General features: G+C 39.3%; 1 protein-coding gene across 3 annotated transcripts in view; it reads right to left on the minus strand.

Moving 5' to 3' along the window:
- ADAMTS12 (ADAM metallopeptidase with thrombospondin type 1 motif 12) overlaps nt 1-23,261 on the minus strand; it is a 173,052-nt gene that overhangs the window by 83,864 nt on the left and 65,927 nt on the right. For 2 of the 3 annotated variants that reach the window (XM_038170323.1, XM_072030844.1), the window contains exon 3: nt 19,993-20,167. The exons of the other annotated variant lie outside the window; for it this stretch is intronic. In XM_038170323.1, coding sequence (XP_038026251.1) covers nt 19,993-20,167 — 175 coding nt within the window. The remainder of the gene's footprint in view (nt 1-19,992; nt 20,168-23,261) is intronic. 3 annotated transcript variants of the gene reach the window in all.

A 23,261-nucleotide genomic window follows, 5' to 3' on the forward strand; every position in this document is an offset into this window, starting at 1 on the left:
AGCCTCCTCTTCTCCAGACTAAACAACCCCAGTTCCCTCAGCCCCTCCTCACGGGACTTGTGTCCCAGGCCCTTCACCAGCTTCGTAGCCCTTCTCTGGACATGCTCCAGGCCCATGGGGTCTCTTCTGTCATGAGGGGCCCAAAACTGGACACACTGTTCGAGATGCAGCCTCACCAAAGCCAAGTACAGACAGACAATCACTTCCTAAGTCCTACTGGCCACACTATTTCTGATCCAAGACAGGATGCTGCTGGCCTTCTTGGCCACCTGAGCACACTGCTGGCTCATATTCAGCCAGCCATTGACCAATACAACCAGGCGCCTTTTTGCCAGGCAGCTTTCCAGCCAGATGGCAGGTTCACTTACCACATGAGGCAGGACAGGAGAGCAATGCCGTCTTAACGCTGTGAGAATTGCAGCCAGCCTCTAGAGAGACTCAAGAGGCAGCTGAAAAGGGCCTTCTACTTCCAGGGAATTAATAAACTTATGTACCCAGAAGCAGGATGGGTGCTGCACCACAAGGACTGGAGAGAGTCATTCCTCCAGGCAGCTTATGCACCCACACATGTATTTAAATTCATAATACTAGCTAAACCCCAGATTGGTGAATGTTAGCAGTTCATTCTTCAAAACAGAATTACTGAGCATAATCACAGCTGATTCAGGGATTATAAACAAACTGGCACACTTCCCTGTGCAAACATTTTATTTCAGAAATGTTGTGCAACTGCTCTTTTATCAGAGGCTGAATCCTCCATGGTACAGATCTGTCTCAGAAGTCCTAAACGAATAAACATTTTGTTCTATTCCTCAGCAGAACCACGAGCTGAGCTACAGCAAAGGAGAGAGGCATATTAGCATAATGTTCTCCTCTGGTCTATAACATGCTCCTTTCCACCCTGGTCCAACCTTCAGCCAAGATAAAAGTTTCTTGGGGTTTGACCAGGGATAAACAGCTGCAGAGCAGAAAGGGAGGGTTTGGGATTCCCCGTGAGGGAAAACAGGAGGCCTCTTTACTGACTCGCACTCGTGTTCAGCTCCCTGCAAACAACTCAAGATTTCCTTGCCCCTCTCTGGAGAGAACTGACTGCTGCTCCATATATCCAGGACGCACATACTGTTTTTTTTTTGGACTTGCAATAACTGTGTAAGGACTCCCTCCACACAGACATCCTTCACAAAATGTTCTCTGTATTGTCACCATCACCACAAAAGCAGTGTGACCAGCATTATTTTGTATGCTTATGTTCTTCCACACATATGAATCAGAAATGCTGGGTGGGTTTGAAAGCCTCCTCCAGGTCTCCAAGAGCTGACCCACATGCCACAGGAACTCCTCCTGGCTTTTTTCTTCAGCAAATATAGCAGAACAGCCACTTGCATCTCCCTATGCAAAGTCTGGTACAGAACCAGCTGAGACCAGCTGCTCCTGCCTCCTCTTGCAGTGGGATTGGAAGTGAGAGGCAATCAGAGAGACAGCGCAGAGCAGCTGCAAGATGCCACCTCTCCTGTGTTTACTCAGACTGGTGGGTGGTCCCAAAACAGGATGCAGCCTCCCTGTGGGTTGTGACCCTGCTCCAGCTCATATTTTCAGCCTCACAAAGAAAACTCCAAGTTAACAAGAGCTGAGTCTTGATGGATTGCTTTGCAACTGTCTGTGAAAAGTGTGACTGTTGAACTAAAGCTATTCCACATCACCTACCTGTGTCCTCCTGCTTGGCCTGATCTCTTTGCATTCTTCTGCTCCTCTTGCCCTAACTTCCCCTACTCCCTTCCCAAAATGCCAAACAAATCCCCTCCAAGTACTGTGCAAGACTTCAGTTCAACAGTAGCTCTGATGCACGAGCTGAAGTATCCTGAACTCCTTGTCTTGTTTTTATGTCCGTCTCTCTCTCAGATGTTGGCACGCTCCACTCCACTGCCTCTGTTCTGCTTTGACTTGTGCTGGGTCATGGAAAGCTCAGAAAGTGCTGCTCAGCTAATCCCCCAGGAAAGCTCCAGATATTTGTAACATTCAAAACCAGCAAGCAGACAGTTGTGCCTGTCAGATCTTCTTTGACTTTCTAAATTAATTAGTCACATTCTCCCAGCTAAAATATTAAATTATGAGGAAATCTTTCAGCTGAGGGCAGCCTTAACTTTGGTTTGTAAGTGGCAGGTTTTGTCAGTTTTATTTGTGTGACCCGGGTGTTATAAAATACAGGACCTTGGGGTATGACTTCAGGTCAAAAGCTTGCACTGAAATCTGCCAGGTCTTAGGTGAACTGTGGAATAAATTCCTTCAAATCACATAATGGGACGAGCCCATTTCTTGAGACAAGGGATGGCTGTAATAGAGAGGCTCTGGAAATATCTAGGGACCAAAACAGGTCCTCCAAGTTGTGTCAAAACTGCTTAGGTCAACAACAAGTAGGAGCTCTACATCTCCCCAAGCCCATGGGGAGCTTTGCCCTCCATGGAGCTTTTACCCCATTGCCTTCCAGATGTCCTACTGGGTACCATGAATGAACACTATTTATATAAAGAGATTCGCTATAGAAATCATAACTCTTATTGAACTCTTATTGAACTCTTATTGCTCTGGGGCAGTCTTTTCTGGTTAACTAAGGAATTTCACATTCTCTGCATAAATCTTGCTATCACAAGGAGGGCTCACAAGAAGTCTAGATAGGCTCTGTAAAGAAACAGAAACTTGCACAGTATTCAGTATTAATTGACTGTCTACAGCTGTCAAATCACCTTGTATATTTAAAATAGTGAGCAAATTTACATTTCATTTTTCATTTTCCCACTGACTTCAGGAAGTCGGTGGCAGTTCTCTTCATCTGAGCTATAATTACTAGAAATAGTAATTTTGTATTTTTTTTTATTTTTTTTTTTGCACTTGGGCAATATTTGCAGTACACTGGGCTTCCATTTTCTAGATACTTATCTCATTGTTTTCTACACATATAGATTATTTTCAGTTACACCTTAAAAGGCATTATATTTCACCTATCTTTATCACTCTTGGATTTGCTTCATGCTCTCCTAGACAGAAGAGAACAAATACTGATGGTTATTTGTGGGATACCAGGTTGGGATAAATGTATCAAGAGGTTAAACTCAGCAGTGACATCTAGTATAGCTCGTATTTGATGCTATTTAACTATAAAGTTGGCTCCCTTAAGTTAAAGACTGCCTAAAGTTTTCTACAGCAGTTTCTTGACCACTGATGATTCATAAATATCTACAAGACTGTCCATAAAACCTAATATTTCTACACATATGAGTAAGCCAACAATGTAAGAGCCATATAAACAATCACTCAAAGCTTATCTGATGTTTTAGTAGCACATAAATGAAAACTGTACAAAATAGTCATGTTTTTCTCATTCAAACCAATTGATCCTGCAACTAAAAACAGGTTCTAAAACACTATTCTGTATGAGCGATTAGTAATGACTGACACTCTTGACCTGCTATGAGTTAGCTGAGAGAGCAGCCATCAAAACACTATTTCAAGCACTCACTTTTGACATTACTACAATGCTTAATTGCTTGTCTCTACAGTTGTAAATTCAAGTGACTGAAAGTGACTAAGAAAGTACTATACCGGCATTCAATGCTGCAGGAAAAATTTCAGTCTGTTACTTTTGTCAAAAAAAAAAAAAAAAAAAAAAAAGTAGATTCAGTTCAGCTGAAATGCTTCAAAGCAATTTGTGATACCTTAAGATAAATTCAAAGAAATACCATAAAAGTCAAATGCTTCCCATCAAAATTTTGAAAATTGCTTTTTTGTTGTTGTTTTAATTATGCAACCATTTTCAGCCTAAGTACAGTTCTATTTACTTAAAACAGGCTGAAAAACATAAAAGCTAAAAATGTTTCATTTCATCCTAGAAATTAAGAATGTTCTATTTAAGCCTGAGCAAAATGCTCTTTAATATGAAATCACTTTCTAATTTTGCTTTTGTTTTTCATCACAACAAAATCATGTCTTATAGTTCACCCTAACATATGTGTCATTTCCCTCTTAAACTCAAATCCCTTTTATTTTCCAGTTTGAGCAATGAACCAAAAGTTTTTGTAGAAAAACCAACCTGCTGGTAGTACCTCTGTAGCTGCATGCAGAAATCATTCATGAAAACTTGCTTCCATATTTCCATAAAGAGAAGCAATCCCAAAATACTTCTCTTTGACCTTCTTAGTTTGAAAGGTTGAAGAGCTCCACTACTCTAGTATAGTATCTTATTCCTAGTTGAATCTCAGCTATAAAACACTGACACCCTGACTTTCTGTGAATGGCACCTTCATTTTTAAGCTGTCCTTGTCAGCATGGCTGTCCCAAGAGTGATGATTCTGACAGGGCACAGAACACCTACCACTAACGTGGTTCCTTCTTTAGACAACATGCTTTTTGTGTATCAAGGACATATAAGGCCACTCCTGAAGCTTTGTGGTGCAAAATGGCACTCCAAACTCCTAACTCCTCTCCTTGACAAAAAAAAAAAAAAAAAAAAAAAAAGGAACCCAAAGCTTGCCCCATCAGGCTGTAATCTGTAAGGTGTTGTCTGCTCCAATAAATTAAATATGGTCAGGGAACAAACACACCCAGGCAGTGGAAACAGTCAACTCAAAAGTGGATGGTTCCTGGCACGGCCTCAGGAAGAGGAAGAGCATGCTCCCAGTCAGTTCCTGAATGTGGTACAGGAGTGGTTGCAGGCCAGGAATCCCTCTCAGTAGTCAGGATCTGGCCACTACGTTCAAGAGGCTAAGAAAATGTAATGCATGGACACAGGCTGGTCTTTACAATTTGGCAGCAATGCCAAAGAATGCAGACATGTTTCATTTATTAGTGCAGATCTGGTCTCATTGTGTTGGACTAGCAGTTGCCAAGAATACCTACATGACTATGGTGTATAAGTAAAAACAAGCTCAGCATTTGCAGATAAAACATAATATTGTAAAACACAGTCGATACTGTTTGGAATACCACCACCAGCATATTTAACAAAATTTGTCGAGCAAATTTAATAAAAAGGAAGCCTACTCATGTTCATCATATAACCTGCCTGCCGTTGTGGTTATTCTATATGCTTACAGTGCTGGACATTAGCTACACATTTTGGCATGCCATCAATACTTTCAATATAATTTTATCATTCAGCTACCCAAACATGTTCATGATTTGAAGAAATAACAGTTACTAGTTCAGTTTTCAAAATGTATAACTTAAATTACAACATGCTTCAAATATACTCTTTCAAGATGTCAACAGAAAGGTTACTGGATACCCACATACGTGGGAATTAGGTAACTTGTTTGAAATCATCCCAACTGGCATCTTCTTACTTTTTGGCAATATCAACATAAAAACCTTGGCTAGATTTCAAGAAGACATTCACCTGCTTAAAATTCTCCAGATGTGAAAGTAAGTCAAGAATTCAGCTAAAAATATCTTTTCAAGACTGGATTTGAGAGCTCTCCAGCTGCAACATGACAGCTATTCCCACTATAAAGCACTAGGCAGAAATAAATGATTTCATGACCAAACATGAAACAGGTAAAAACTAAAGAAAAAAAAAAATTGTTCTAGACAGATCTTTGGTTTAGTATTTGAGGAATTGAGTGGTTAAGAAATAATTAGACCCCAGGTCCTCAGTAGCTAAGTAAAAATGTATGAGGATGCATTTACTTACATACATTAATGAAGCAACCATTAAAATACAAATGGAATTATTTCACTGAGCACTGACAATAAGATTTTATGGGTCTTATGACCAACAATTTTACAAGTGGCTCTTATCTGCTGTGAAATCCTGTATGTTTTTTTTTTTTTTTTTTTTTTTTTTTTTTTTTAAGAGAGGACAGCAAAACAAGAAGAAAATCATCTAGATGACACTCACCAGTTCTCAACATGTTAGCTTAGCTCTCTGTTACTGCAGAAGACAGAACCTCATTTTTCAAAACTAATTTTATGTCAGCCATAGATCTACACGTATCTATCGTAGGTGGTAGCTACGCCTAAGAAAATGCATCACACAATTCTTTAGCAAAACACATGGGGGGGAGGAGGAGCAGGAAGAAAAATTAAAATGCATATTCTCTAAAAACTAATATCAAGTATTTGGAATGCCCCTTATAACTTTTGAACAACTCTTTTTCAATCATCCAAGGTCAACGCAAGGTCCTTCATGTTCCTTATATAAATCAACAGGCTTTGTTTTAGCACTGCTTTTCAACATTTTATGTAGCTCATGAATATAAACACAATCCTTTTAATCTTTTTTCTTTTCTTCCCTCCAAAATAGTTTCTCACAGTTAACAGGTAGTGTGCACTAACAGGGCTGGAAAGGAGCTTTAGAGCTTAAAAAGTAAGACAGTAATCAGCCCTTTCTAAATACTCTAAAACCCTGTTAGGTTACTAGTGTTCTTGGCTGTTATTAAAACAAAAATGACACGGCAATTTGGTATTTGTATAAGCTATTTAGTATGTTATCACCATTCTTGTGAATTCTGCAATAGCCTCATTCTGCAAGCTCTGCTTCTTCATCGATTAAGGTAAAGGTAAGGTAAGTTTAGACAGAACAAAATGGAAATCAGTGCACAATGCTGTATGCATAACTTGCTACCCACAGCAGTCTGGCTGAGACACCTCAGAATTCCTCTCACATTACCCCTGGAGCCCTGCACTCACAGTAGCACTTGCATCCCTGTGCAACCACTTTAAAATTAGGGAAGCTCATCTCCGCCCTCTGTTTTCTGGTGTCAAGCAGCAAGCTAATAACTTATTGCAAATTCAGGGAGTTCTGAAGATGTAGAAGGAACAACTGCCTCAGCTCTTTCTCCTCCTAAGGGTTTAAAACATATTGAAATGGGTCACATTATCAAGACTAGGGAGCAAATAATGCTGACTTGGACTTCCAAAATGATGCACAGTCCAATGCCCCACCAGTAAACATCTCAGCTGGCAGGACTGGTGCATGTCTTTTGGTGCATCATCTCTTTCTTTCTCACTCTCATCTCAGGCAGGCCCAGATCTCTTGGAAATACATTAGAACCAGAGCTGTTTCTGTATCAAAACCCATGATTAAATCTAGAAGCATCTCTAAGCAGTGATACAACTTCACCTTCTATATAAAATCCTAGAAATGACATATTGGTTTGAAGACACCAGTACAGTAATACTGATAAAACATTTATCTGAACTAATAGAGCAAATAAATCAGTAACACCATTAACTCTGTAACAAAACTAAATATCTACTGTAATGGACTGCACAAATCCTGATGTTTGATTTCTAATGTTATATTAATAGGATTTAAGTTTCAACTGCTTTTTCCCCCTTTCTTCTTTCCTTCCTTTTTTCCTTCCTTCATTTCTTTTCAACAATTCTGAGGAAAACAGTGTTTTTTCCCAATGCACTCAAAACCAGTGTGACATATTTCCATTACAAAAGGAATCCGAGGAGCAGTACTAACATGAGCCAATACAGGGGAGCAAGGGTAAAAGCTGGAGAGAATGACTGGATCTAATTCCTTTGCTCATTGGCCATCCTTATAAACACCCAAACCAAACAGGTTCTTCCCTAAAATACTGAAGCCCATTAAATTTTTGGCAGCTTCATGCACCTGTCTAAAGACCTTTGGGTTGCGAGGCATGCTGTGGACAGAGGCCAGTAAGTGAACAATTCTAGCAGTTTGTTATATGTGGAAAGCAGTCGTAACAGTTCATACATAGTTCCAGAAATTTTGATTGTTTCCAACAAAAGCCAAACCAAAAAACAAACAAACAAACAAACAAACAAACAACAACAAAAAAAAACACAAAACCAAAAAAACTCAGTTTAAAGTCCAACTTTTCCAGAGGTACTTTAAGAAATGTGAAGCACCACAACTAAATTGATGCATAATGTCATAATGTCTGTGTTGTGAAAGAGAAATGGATACTCACAGAAAAGGTTTTTGAAGTCACAGTCAAACTATGCCTTTTAATTAGTTTGGTTAAATACAGATTACTAAGGGAAAGAAGAAAAAGACAGTCAGGAATTAATATTGAAAAGAACAGTTCTTTTAATGTTTGAAATGATATCTTCAAGAAATGCTGCATATGCTATAACTTTCTTATCTTTGCGCTTATACAACAGAGTTTATTTGGCCTTCTTCTGGACCAGCTGTTGTTTTTTCCATTCCATTTCCATTGTATCTAAAATATACCAATCCCACTAGGAAAAAACACATACTTGCACTTTGAAGGGCCTCCTTGCTCTTGGCCAAGGCCAAATATCTTGTATTTCAGATGACGTTATTAGAGCAATACAGCCTTCAAAGCCTTGGGCCCAATCCTGCTGTGCTTCTGCATCAAATACCAGCAGTGTCAGACTAGCTTTTGCAGGCAAGGACTGCCCTCTAGGCCTGGGCCTACAACAGGGTTGGTTGTTCTGGGAGTTACTGAAAAGAATCATCCTAATATTACATCTTGAAAATCTCAGATGCATACTGCTTTAACTGTTTTCTGTTCTTAGAAGCAGGACCTGACAACATTTTTCAGTTTCGCGACACTTTGAAAGACCATGACGGAGGCTCTCCCATGCCAGCTCTACACACAAGCTTTCAGTTTGCCCGATTACGCCCCAGAACTGGAGGCATCCACACACAGGACACCAGCACAACAACAGAGCAGGGACAGCCCATATCTCAGCTATTCAGGCACCTGTAGCATGAAAAAAAAATCAAAACCTGTCAGGGAAGGTGGTCAACAGCATCTCTGCATGTGAGAAGTTGAGGACTCCTGCCACTGAGCACCCCACATAAGCAGCCCTGTTAGGATAATACTGTCCTGGGGTGATCAGTGACATTATGAGCTCTTCATAAGTGCCACAACCCAGGTGAATGGATATTCATATAATCACAGAATCATAAAGGTTGGAAAAGACCTTCAAGATCATCTGGTCCAACCATATTCCTGGTTTTAGCCAGAGTTTTGAGTGTGAATTTTATTTTTAATTCTTGTTTCTGATCAAACACTAGTTGTCAGATGCAATACAACCTGTGGGAAGTGACGATTATATTAATTTTCTTCCATTTTTGTTGTGTATAGGATGGAGGTTGACCAGTGACACCAGCTGTAGTTAACTGGACTCACTGTGGTTTGCTGCCAATGGAAAACCATGAAAGAATACTTCACAGGAAACAATCGGCTTGCACAATCAAATACCAAGACGTTTGAGTGTTTGCTTAGAACCGGGTTTGAGCTTTGAAATTTGCACTCTACTGTAAAGAAAATCAAGGAGAACCCTGTTAACAGACTTAACATTTATTATTTTCTAAAAAGAAAGCTCAGTTTTCATTTGTAGAAAGTTCCCAGTCCTTTCCTTTCCTGTAGTCTTGAGATTTTAAAGGTATGTGCATGGGACCAGAAAAAGAGAAAAATGCAGGAGTGTTTGCCTGAAGACATCCAGTTCAAACACATCATAAAATAATATGATTAATAATAGCCTAAGGAGAGAAAAATATATTAAAAAAATGATGAAGATGATGATGGATAAAATTGGGCTATATCCATCCCTGAGTAAGAGGTTGTTCAGTAAGCCCATCTTTAATGCTAAGGCAATGTCTATTGAAAAACTTTCACCTGTCTGCCAGTGTTACTGGCTGAGGCTTTCCAGGAAAGTCCCTTCTTTTTCTGCACTTCCCCATTACCTCCCCAGCAGGCAAAATTTCATTCTTCTTGTACCAGACATCTCCTCAGAGGAACACCTGACTGACAGAAATATTTCACAATGGGGAATGGATGCAACAGGGACTGTAAAAATACCATAAAGCAGATAGTTTTTCAGTGAATATTTTACCTGGAGAATGTCAGGCAAATAATATAGAAAATGTCAGGAATGATCCCTTGCTAAAACTTCTGCAGCACCTGAAAGAAGACTTTGATCCACATCCAAATCTCCACAGAGCTGAGGAGAATGCAGACTTGGGGCACAACTGACAACACTGAGGTTCTGAGTAGAAAGAACTTGATCCAGCTTGTTTTAGTCACGAGGTAGGCAAGAAACTTGCTTCTAATTCTAACTTTGGCAGAATGGAAGACTCATACTGAGGCTATTCTTTGTGTTTAAGAAATATTTAAAATGCAAAAATCTATTTCTCTGCAGCTTCAAATCGAACAGTTTTGCAGCTGAGCAAAACCTTAGACAAGACCTTTTTAAAATGAGTGTAAAGCAGAGACAGTATGGAATTAGACTGTTTCTGAAGAAATGAATAAATGACATCAAGGACATTCTATTTTGCACAAAGATTTAACTTTCTGGCAGTGTTCCTTGAGACTGGCCAGGACAGTTTAGAGGAGACCTCTAACCATCTAATTTATGTGTAGAGAGACTTCATCAGTAATTGTTTAAGAACGATTGGAAAATATATAGCTACCTAATTCCATGTTGTTTGCTTAAGTTTAAGTTGAATATTTGCAAGAAAAGCAGAGTCAGTACACAAGAGATTATGACAAGAATTAATATTCTCTTTTATTTTCTTTCATGTAGAAACCTGGACACTCAACAAATGGTTTCACAAAGTCTTCAGTGTAACAGTTAATGGTGGTAGCTAAAAATATTTGCTGTACCTTTTGGCATAGCAGTCTTCTGGTCACTTTTTTGTTTGTTTGTTTGTTAGTGTTTTTTGTTTGGTTGGTTTTTGTTTGTTTGTTTTTTGTTTGTTTGTTTTTTTGTTTTTGTTTTTGCATAAAGTCAGATGCCTACTTTGACTGAACAATTCCTTTTTCTAGAAAAAAAAGTGTGTAATTCTGTATGACCTGTCAGTGAAAAATGCCCCTCCAGTCTGTTATTTTTGCCCAGGCTTTTCAGGAGAGTTCTTTCTACAGAAATAGCATACAGCAAAAAGGCATTACTTACAAAGACACCCTGCAGCAGGTAAACTTTACATAAACCCTGTGAGACTGAGGAAAAAACCTGTAAACCCTACTAAATGTCTTTCATAACAATCAAACCCAGCTAGTTCAGTAGCTCTCTGAATCTGTGTTGAGCCAGATATTTGTTTTCAGATACTGAATGCATGAACAGTTCAGATATAAAGACCTGTGTCAGAAACAATGCCCTGGATCCCCAAAGATGCAGACTACTACCTGCCTAGTGTAATTGCTACTATTAAACAAAACAACCCATACAACTTGATACTGCCAGAAATACACGATGAGACTGATCCCCACAGGCAACCATTGCTAGAGCTGAGAACTCCATCCTATACTCAACAGATAATCAGGAGTGGAGAATGGGATCTGTGCACTCCAGAGCATGCCATCAAGTAATCAGGTGAGGAGCAAGGTAAGTCCACATATAGCCTCACTTCTACACACTAAAGATACAGCTTACAGTTTGCTCTACAAAATGACTGAAATAGTGGAGGATAAGAATAATCTTACAACCTCCTAAGTTATGCAGTACCCTCTGTCCCCAGTTAATCGTAAGTTAAAATCAATGAAAGAAGTAAGACAATCTCCTTTTAACTATAATTCACCCAGAGGACTCTCTTCAATTATTCAAAATGCATCCAAGTTCAAGCAGATGTTGGGAACATGGAGTGAAGAACACTATACCCAAGCAAGGAGTGGACAAGCTGTGAGGACACCGTGTTTCCTGCAGAATAAACAGGTGTCCAAGCATTACAAGCCTCTCACAGTTTAAGTGGGTCACATATAACAGAAGGCTACCAGAGGCTCATCAGGGACATGCAGACTTTGGAGAAACTAACTGAGAACATTGAGCTCGTATCAGTGCATTAGCCCCACAGCACAAGCCCAGCACTTCTCAGAAGAATTAGAAGTCTGTGATCTGCCCAGAAATAATAAGGTAATTGTAGATTCTTCTTAGAAAGTTCACAGAGAGTTCAATATGACTGGGAAGTTTGGCACTAACCACACTGAAGGCTGAACAGCTTTGCCAATACTACTCTATTAATGAGACAAGGGTTCGAGCAAGTTTTCAAACTCTTGTAACAAATCTATTCCCCAATGCATCTTTCTCTGTTGATTATTTCAATTGTGCAAATAAGGTTTAAAATTGTTCATGGCTAATATTTCTCTACAAAAGAGAAAGGAATGATGGCATGTGAAATGTTACAGTTTAATTTTCAACTGTATTGCTCCCCAAATCAATACTGCAGCAATTTAACATTTACATTAGCAAATCATTTGTTTACCAAATCAATATCAATACTTTAAAAGAGAAATAGCATCACACACAGTTTGACAAGGAAAACTGTAGGCACAGATCAAGAGCAGATTATATTCCTCTACCATGGAACATGGTTAAAAATGCTGACCGTAAGTTCATTCTGCAAACAGACTCCTTAATGTGATGAGAGGTTAAGCAAATTGTTCCAGTGAAGATGAGAGATCACAATTTACCCTTTAATCTACAGGAAAGCAAGCACAGTGCAGCAAATTCTGCCTCTTCCCAGTGGCACAGGATGGAAAAGAAAGACTGTTGAAATGCGATAAAGGAGATTGCCTCCCCCACTATAATTTTGACTTATATTGTTTGAAAAATGTCCTTTCACAGAAAGTCAAAATTTGTTCAGTCATTGAATAAGTGTATCATTGTTCCGATACATTTTGGTGGCAACAAGTGACTACTACCAAGTTATAACAACAATCTCCCATTGCCACTTGTTTTCTCCCTTACCACCAGCACAGTACAAGTACATATGGAAACCACCCTGTTACAGTTGGTAGGATGTACTGAAATACTGAAGGTTAAATTCCATTGGAAAAGAGAAGATGATAAAACCTTTAGGGATTGGGACACCAAGTGCAGGCACTCTGCCAGCATTGAGCTTTCTCTGCCACATTTCACCACAGACTTTGGATCCACTTGGAGAAAGCGCTGGGTTTGATTCTACTGGAGAGGAAGAATTGCATAAAATACAGTATTTTCTTCCATTCTCCTCTACCAGTACTTCTACTGCATGTAACTACAGCCTAGGCAGCTCCCAAGGGCAATGCATCCCAAATGTCAGAGAAGGCATCTTAGGATAGGATGAATCAGCCTTTGACAATGACTGTTACTGTCCAAGAACGGTAAAACATGCTAGCTTGTAACACATCTAGCTTAAACTAAAGTATTCAACTACTTGGGTATCAAAGTTTAAATGTTTCAGCATTATACAGTGCTGTTACAACATAAAGTTCAAGTAATACTTTAAGCAGATTCATTGAACATCTGTATGCTAATGAAACTTAGTATCCTTTCCATTGCTTAGCAAGAAGACTACACCTTTTCATTTCTTAGAAAGCCCACTTTTAACAACAGCATTTTTGACAGCAAAGTATAAGGAACAAAGAAGTCTTCTTAAATTTGTTCGTCAAATGCTAACAACTGCAAGTTAAAGATTTTTTATCTCCCGAGCACAGAACCCAGAGATTTCAGAAACGGAACTCTTCCTTTTTTCTGAAGAAGGAAAGCACAAGACAATGAAAAAAGAAAATCTATCTTATCTCTGATAAGCTGCTAATAAACTCCAAAGAACTGCAGAAAAAAAAAAAAAAGAAAAAAAAAAAGAAAAAAAAAACTTCCAGAAACATTGTTGTGTTGTGGTTTAACCTGTCAGGCAGCTCAGCACCACACTGCCACATGCTCACTCCCCCCAAGTGGGATGGGAAAGAGTACTGTAAAAGGTAAAACTGCAAGAACTTATGGGTTGAGACAAAGACAGCTAAATAAGAGAGAAAGACATAAGGTAAAGGAAAAAAGAAAAAAAAAAATAAAGAAAGAAATAAAGAAAAAAAGAGAAAAAGGGGGAAAAAAGAAAAAGGAAAAAGGAAAAAAAAATGAAAAAAAATAAAAAAGAAAAAAAAGAAAAAGAAAAAAAGAAAAAAGAAAAAAAAAAGAAAAAAAAAGTGATGCACAACAAAATTGCTCACCACCTACTGACCAACGCCCAGCTAGTACATGCACAGCAATGGCCCCCCTCGCCAACGAGCCCCTATTAACTGTTCAGCACAGCAGCACACGGTGTGGGACATCCCTTCTTCCAGCCTGGGCCTGTTGTCCTGGCTCTTTCCACTCCCAGCTCCTGGTGCACCCCCAGCCTCCTCACTGGCAGGGCCAAACCAGAATCTGAAACATCCTGTGCTCTGTGTGAGCACTGCTCTGCAACAACTAAAACATCAGTGTGTTATCAGCATTATTCTCATCCTAAACTCAAAACACAGCACCATGCCAGGTACTCAGAAGAAAATTAACTGTATCTCAGCCAAAACTAGGAGAGAAAGAAAGTTAGAAACTTCTGCACCTTTTTCTTGAGCTTGTTTGGGAAAAAAAATAATTCTGCTGAGATCAAACAGTTAAAAGTAATTCATAAAATATGAATCAAAATTCATATTATTTTTGAAATTCATCAAAAATAAAATTCACTATTAGTAAAAATCAGCTGTGATGTCTGTGTTTCCCAGGTACCCTACCTCTGAAATGCAAAATCTCCTGCTGTCTGCACAAGCAGGCGCTCACTGCTCACAGTTCAATGAAGCCTGTTCCAGAAATGAGATACTCCACATACTCCTGGAGGCTGTTTCTATTGTGGTTCTGGCTTTAAAACAGAGGTCACTCTGTCTATATGTATCCATTTGCTCTTTTTTCACAGCAAGCACCATTTAAACAGGTTTGTAGAGCGTGTTTATAGAAAGGAGAGGGATGCAGGGAGATAGATGCTCTTCCCTCTGCACTGAATTCAGCTTGGTTATTATAATTCAATATGTGAAGTTACTATTCTAAGAAAAAATAGCCTTTGTGTTTTGGAGAAACTATGCAAATTAAGATGAATAGTAATTGATGTGGTTAAACACAGGATAAACAAATACTGGAAAAATGTCAGCATCATTCTTTGAAAGATATGGAAGTCACACAGCATGTATTGGGTTCTGCCAGCAAGCAGGGCTGCTTACATTGGCCACAATATTCTTCCAAAAAAAGACAGACTATCCTTTGAGAATAAAAGTGTCCTGGACTTTTTTCCTGCCCTCTTCCAACTGGTTAAACAAAGGACTTCACTGTCAAGAGCCAAGATTAATAGTTTATGCTGTACATTTACAGACAGAAAAAATGAAGAGAATCCTCTGGCAGCTGCAAGTTAATTATCAACAACCAAGACCATTATTCAATAAAATCCTGCCCTCAGACACAACCCATAGGCAGAATAGCACATAACTATCATCTGAAACAGCTTAATAACATTCCAGTCACCTACTAAATGAATTACTACACAAAATATTTCTCAAACTACTTTAAAATAGTTTTGCAGGGATGTTGGTGCTCTTCTCCTTTAGTTCCCTCCACCCCTCTGCTCACCTCTCACAGCACCAGGGTACCACCTCCTCCTCCCTCACTCCAGCTTTATCCCATCACAGCTCCAAGGAAAGAATGCCTTCAATCTAATGGAGAAGTTTCTAAGGTTTGTAACTCCTCTGCAGACAAGGATTTGGAGATTCATGTACAAGTCAAACTAATGCCAAATTCTGATATGTGTGGAGCTCATCTATCGACTGTTTTCAAAACTGTCAAAATGAGGCAAAGCATATGACAACTGCTATATGCCTAAAGCTCCTATGACTTATTCACAGAGATCTATTTTAATACCATAAATCTCTCCTTGCTTAGTTATTTAGTACAGTTTACTTCAGCAATCACTGGGCTACAGTCTGAATAAAACTCAGCTACCCTACCTTTAAACTACTGCAACTTGACCACCTCACCAGACCAAGAAAAAGTCCATCTTTTCATATCCTATCAGTCCCCTTTGTGGTGCTGCCATCTCCTATCACTGCTCAGTTAGGAAGGGCTCCACTGTCATTCACAACTTCACAAAGCTTCTCCACTTTGCAGCTCACAAACAAACACAATACCTTGTGACAGACTGCATTAAAACAAGCAGAAAGATAAAGGAGCAGATCTTCTCTTATTTTGTGAAAGGGGGGTTAATTCATTCTCTTGCGCTGTACCTTGGAGCAGTGGAAAGTTTTTAAGATAGCCTATTTAGAGAAACAAAACAAATCCTCACTTTTCCTCTCCCGCAGGCAAAAATGATCAGAAAAGTTATTTGTAAAGGTCAGGGCAATTTTTCATTTATCATGTTTGCCCCTTCTCACACATTTCAAATATCACTGTAAGACAGCAGCTTGCAATGTACCGTATCATGGTGCTGTTCTTAAGATAAGCACTCAGTTTTGCATGCAGCTAATGACTGAGTCATCCAGCAATTGCCTTAGCAGCAGTGGGAGCATACAGCACATACCTAAGTTCTAATTTACATCATTTATCACAATGATTTTTCTCCAAATATATGGAACTTCAGGATACTGCAAATTATAAATTAATTAACATAATCATTGCAAGAGCACAGGAATGTAACTGATGCAAAAGTATTACTGTATGTAGATTAGAGACAGATGACAAGCAGGGTTGGAACCTGGAGATACATCTGGTCATTGTCACAGTAAAAGCTGTTGTGAGCAAACTGCACAGAGCTTTTTTCTAGAGCTCCCTACATCAAAAAAAAGGCTAAAAAATACTGTACAGGAGGTAGAGTCCTCACCTTCTCCTTCCTACAGCAATTCCTCTTTTTTGATTTTGCTTATACAAGTATCTTTCTATTCCTTGCCAGACAGACCTGCTAACTCTGACTACATTACTATTATCACCACCAAAATTTTTGCACAGACTCCAACTTTTCCAAGCAAAAATTATCATAGAATCATAGAATAATAGATTCATTAGGGTTGGAAAAGACCTCCAAGATCATCTGGTCCAACCGTCCCCCAGCCACCAATGTCATCCACTAAACCCTGTCCCTAAGCACCACGTCCTTTCCTTGAACACCCCCAGGGATGGTGACACCACCACCTGGGCAACCCATCCCAGTGCCTGACTGCTCTTTCTGAGCAGAAATGTCTCCTCATTTCCACCTTGAACCTCGCCTGGTGCTACTTGAGGCCATTCCCTCGTGTCCTATCGCTAGTTACCTGTGAGAAGAGGTCGACCCCCAGCTCCCCACACCTTCCTTTCAGGTAGTTGTAGAGAGCAATGAGGTCTGCCCTGAGCCAGGCTAAACAACCCCAGTTCCCTCAGACCCTCCTCACAGGAATTATGCTCCAGGCCCTTCACCAGCTTCGTAGCACTTCTCTGGACACACGCCAGGCCCTTGATGTCCTTCTTATACTGAGAGCCCCAAAACTGAACACAGTACTTGAGGTGTGGCCTCACTAGAGGATAGTACAGGGGGATGATCACCGCCCTGGTCCTGCTGGCTGCACTATTCCTGATACAATTACATTTCAACCTGGGCGTATAAACTGTTTCACAAGCATAGTTCTTAGAAATGGCTCAACTGTCTTGGTTTAAGTTCAGAAAACAAGACAAAACAAAAACAGAATCAGAGCTCAAATAAACAAAAGCACACACACTGTATAATGAACCTCAGCCCACAAGCTTAAGATACTTGACTCTGAAAACCAGGTCAAACACAGGATATGGCAGGCAGCTCTTTATCAGTTATTCCCCAGCCCAGCACAAAGTTAGGATTGAGAATACAGAAGAATGGTCATGATGTTGAATCTGTAAAATACAATTTATTTCTACAATTAAATGAGAACTTGGACTTGTTTTCCTTTGAAGTGATCCCAAAAGGCATTAATCTGGGCCATCTGTGGTATCACTGGGTATACCAGACTTCTGCAATGAAACTTAGCATGAAGTGCTTGTGGTGCTGAAAAGAGGGAAAAGTCAACTTGCCACCTCTAAAACTTTATTTATGTACCAAATATTCCCCACACCCTGTGTAGTAAATATATTCAGCAAAGAACTCAAGAATTAACTCTTTCCATTTTTATTCTGTATTCTACCTCTACAATGAGAAATTGATCTTTAATAATGCCTAATGTAAACAGGAAATGACACTGAAGTCTTTTTCTAGCCCTGTTGAAGAGTTGGCTACAACAGCAGTTGAATAACAGAACATAAAACACTAATTAAGGAGTTAAGGCCACCATAAGAACCAGTGACTATTATATCTTTTCACACAAAGAGCAGAAACATAATGAAGGGAATGCTTTCTTTTCCCAATGCACTTTTTCACACTGATTACTTTTATTACTGTCAAGCAGATTACTGCTTGACCAAAAGCAGGCATAACCTATAAAGGCTGATCAAGTCAGTTAAACACAGAAGCCTAAGTGACAAGTGCATTACTTTTTTAATTCATGAGATGCTCCCTTTGCTAGCCTGAAATATCATGAACATATTATTAGCACAAGGAATAGCTCAATCATATTACAATGAATAACATCAGACAGAGTTAAAATCCAAAAGCCACTTAGAGCAAATTTAGGTAGTCTAAGTCATGAAATCTCAGGGAAGGTATGCTCAATTTGTCCCAGCATCCAGGTACAGTCTTTCTCAGTCTCATTCTTCAATACTTTAAAGGAAGACCCCAAAGATAAAAAGCGAAAAGTAGAAAGAAAATTATCAGACTACACAAAGCAAATACACAGCACAATGCCTGGTATTTTCTATCTTCTCTCCACACTTAAAATTACCGCTTATAGACATTATTCCATGCATAAAAGAAAAATGGAGGACAGTAGACTAGAACAGTTCATCACTCTTCACAGGCAAATCTAAACAAATTCCTCTCATTTATCCCAGTAATCAGCAAAGGAAATGAAAAAACAAGGAGATACTTTAGATCTGTTAAAATAGACACCAATATTAGATATTCATGGCTTATCAACTTAAGGTTTAGTTATCTAAAAAGTTGATATATTTTTATTTGATGAAAAACAATAAGAAACACCATTGATACTAATTCTTATGGCTTCCCCTTACCCTTACCTATGCATTATCACAGAAGATCGAGTATCTCCCCACTAGCCCCCAGGCTTCTGGTTTCCCCTAGCAGTTTCACACTGCCCTTACCCAGCAAGAAACAAGTGCTATCCAGGTCTACAACCAGAAGCACAGGGGGGCTGAGTTGTTGTCTGCTTCTTTAAATTTTCAATTCACATCACACAGCAATAGAACTGCAGCAGCAGTCATGACTGAGAATTAAAAATTCCAACATATCCTTCCTTCTTTTGCACCCTCAGAAAAGAACCAACTATTATTTAACCATTAACCCTTGAAAAACACACAGACACACACCTCTACGTATTCCACACCTCTATTTGTACATAACCTGGGCCTTACATCATTTGGGTTATTTTCATTCTTCCTACCAAAACTTTACCATTAGTAATGAATGAATAAAGTAAATGATTCTAAAAATAATTAAAGGAACTCATTTTGGAGATAGGAGATATAAACTACATACTCCACCTTTCCAGGATAGCCTATTAGCTTGTTTTCCCAAAAGGCATAATGCTGACTATTTTTGCTCCAGTATGTCAATTATTTTTTTTATTTATGCTTCTAAAAAAAACACCAAAACAAACATATAACCATTGATCTGTTGATGCCTTACACTACACTTTCAGAACTGTCAAAAATCTTTAAATATTCTGGTAACAATCACTAAGAATCTATGAAGCTTAAATATAAACACTGGATTAGAGATGGGATATTTTATATTAAGAACAACATTTCCATGGAGTGAGTATACTTTAGTTAAAATAATAACAACTGCAATTCTTGTCATCCCAAAACTACTGAAGAATTTCAAGTCAAATTTACTAAACAATTTTGGCTGGAGGAAAAAGTGTGGGGTAGAAAGGAGAAACGGTGTGAAAAACATTCCAGCAGTCACAAGGAGGATTTAAATTCAGACTCAGAAAGGAACCAGATGGGTGGCCATAGAGGTGTTTTGACTGAGACACTCTCATTTTGCATAATCTCTTTTTCTACAGTTTAGGAAAGCCTGGCAAAAGGAAAGGCACAGACAGCTGGAAAATAAAAGCTGCTCAGAGAGATGCAGAAGGCAAATAGGCAGAAATTCAGCAACATTTGTACCATTCAATCCACATGCTTGTTGTTCTTCCACTGGGATTGCTCGTCTTCTCCTTAAAGCATTTTGAAGGGTATTTGCCTCATAGATAATGTGGGGATGGGGCGTTCCCTCTTTCTGTGGATGCTTTTTAATGGGCTCAATGAAGTAATCCCCATGGGGCAGTTGGAAATATCCAGTCTGAAAATAAGCATAAAATAGTTAATCTCTACTGTCCACTACCTGAATTCAAAAGTAAACTAGACTCTTTTCACATCACCGTCCTTGAGCTCTTCTCATAAGCCAGCCGTTACACTGTGGCATCAAAATATTAAAACAACACAAAACAACATGTTTTCAGCATTTATTTTGCTGCATACATCACAGTTGCTTTGTACCTCATGAAGGTGTAACAGACCAGATGGGAACAGAAGAAATATCTTCTTCCTAATGTCCTGAAATTCCATGTATTGAGGCAAAAGCTTCCATATTTGTACAAAGCCACGGAAAGGTCAAGAGTTAATTAGTCAAACATGATGCAGTACAAAGAGCCACATCTTGTTCTTCTGGCGTTTTGCAGCCATTCCCCAGAGAACAAATCCTGAATAGAAGCTATTTCATAAGTGAAAAGCGTAATTCTGCTCCTACTGAAATTCCACAGTCAGATTACACAACACAAAATGGCTGAACTGTGTGGTCCACTCTCAACTCAAACATCACCCCCCACCACAAGCCCCCAGGCTTTCAATGGAAGAAATAAGTAGCTTTTCATGACTTATAGCAAGCTATTGTGATCATACAATAGGCTGGCATAACAAAGGCTGTAAAATTTCTCATGCTACAGCTTCTGTATCAAGCTCCTAACTTTGACTGAGCACACTTTTGACAGGGCTTTGATATCAACCTGGACTACACAGGATTCATTTACACCTCCTGCTGCTGCAGTCTGAAAGATGCATGCAACTAAGAATGGCCTTGGTACCCTGTGTCTCAGTTTGCATTTCTGCAGAGATTGCTAACTTTGCAAAACCATTCTACAGCCCCTACACTCCAACATATACAGAGCAATACTAAATCTAAAGAGAAGGATCTACTGACAACTCAGGTCCCCTAGCCCACGCTGGGGATGTGACAGAAGATCAAGGCATCCCACCTACTCTTAGACCTTTTTTTCAGTCTTTGTTCATTCTCTCGCTGTGGTCAATGCATCTTGCTTAACCTGCTCTGGGACAGGGGAAAAAAAAAAAAAAATCAGCAACACTGTAATCCCTTAGCTGCTGTATTCAAACTTAAGAGGACAGAAAAAATGTTTAAATCATTCTGAAATACTCCAAGGTCCCCCAGTTTCCCTAGGCAGTTGGGAAAGCCAGCACAAAAGCACGAAGAGGGAACTCTTTGGAGCTGGGGAGTCTGCCCCAACATCTCTAAAAAGTGACAACTCTTCCCCTTTCCAGTTTTCTACAGCAAGTCAAAGCTTAAAAAACAGAGATTATTCTTGACTTGAAGCCTTAAGGTTACACCCATAAGACTTCACAGGTTTAAGACTCAAAGTCACATATGTTTGCTCATCTGGGATTACTGTTACTGCTTGTATGTTTTCATTTCCTTTTTAAGGAAAAAGAAATTGAGCCCTCACATTCTTAAACACGAAACCAAAAATGCCCAGGTTTCTTTTTAAATTATAAATCAAGGCTACTTTTGACATAGTCTGAGATGCACTACGAAAGCAATAAAACCCATGCTTAGAATGGATAATGATGTCAAGCAAGCATGAACCTACAGAGGAGGAATTCCTATGTGGAGGCTAGACAAGGAAATAAGTAGATGTTGCTTTCCTCCTGCTGCTCAAGGAATCAAAGCATTGGCACAGGTCCATTCCATTTCATTCCAAGGGATTCAAACTTTCTTTTATATTTTATAAGTCCTGTTGTGTTTTTAGCCTGGTTGGAACCAGGAAGAACTAGTCATCTTCACCGCAGATGCTGATTTTGTAGGGCAGACTGATCAGACACTGGCTAATTGTGTCAAAGTTGCACCTGTATAAAGGAAGGCAATCACATAAAAATTGTATGTTATCAGTAGTGACCTCATTTACCAAGCTCCCCAGTTTCTGTATGTCAAAATTCAGCTATCCATCCAAGCTTTATGGAGCAAGAGAATAAAGAAAAAATAAACGTATTTCATATTGCAAATGCACACACATAGATGGCAGGAAAGGTTGTTCAATGAGCCAGTAACCATTGGCTACTACAGAACCCGGCTTTGGACATTCCCACTGATTTTATTTATTTTTTTTAATGTTACTGTTTCTCAATATAAAACATCTGCTTTCTCAGTCTTAATGTTTTTTGCCATAACAACTCTATTCTAAAGTCAGCTCTGCCACAACAGACATCCCAAACCAGCCGGCATTCTGCAGACATCATTTGTTAAGTTCAGTACTGTAATTTCCCTGTCCCATCCTCCTGAGGCAGAAATACTGCCAGCCTTCCTGTAGATCGGAGTGAAATAAATTTTCATCCTGTCCTCTACAGTAAATGCTTATCTGTACTAATTCTACTACTATCCTTATCATCATCATCACATCACTTTCCAGGAGTATATGCAGCTACTTGAAGCATGCCTGTATGTGTTTCATTCTTCATGTAGATGGATAACTGAATATGAACAGAAACAGCTGCACCACCCTTCTTCTAGTTGTAATTACTACCTTCCTGCTTGTCTCCTCTATGTTATGTGAGACAAGGTCCAAGAGATGCCTCCTGCAATTTATGCAGAAAAACTAGAAATTTTTGATGTCCCTTATTTTCTGGAAAAGACCACACTTATGTCTCTTTCCCTGAAGAAAGACACCTCAGAGATTAATAACTTTTACGCAAAGGTTTTAACATTTGTTCTTTAAAAGGGATTTATAAAAGACAGCAGTTTTGCATTTGTTGGCTGCAGATTGCTCTATCTTGGGAAGATAAAGGCTGCTCCCACACTTAACATCAAGGCTGAAGTTGCTGTGAAACATGAAGGAGAAGCCTGGGGGGTTGTTCTACTGGGGAGACATTCCAGACCTTTCCAGTGTCATCAACTCACAATTCAACACGCCTCAACAGCTCCTGACACCCTGGAGTAGCACAGCTAACCTACAGCTAGAACTGCTACCAGCTCTGAATAAAACAAGAACAACTCTAAGCAGGCAGCTGAACTCCACCACAACCTCTCTCTCACTCCCCTTCCTCAAAGGGGACGGGGGAGAAAATGCAATGGAAAGGGCTCAAGGGTTGAGATAAGGACAGGAAGATCT

This window comes from Anas platyrhynchos, chromosome Z (assembly GCF_047663525.1).
Source record: "Anas platyrhynchos isolate ZD024472 breed Pekin duck chromosome Z, IASCAAS_PekinDuck_T2T, whole genome shotgun sequence".
Lineage (NCBI taxonomy): Eukaryota > Metazoa > Chordata > Aves > Anseriformes > Anatidae > Anas > Anas platyrhynchos.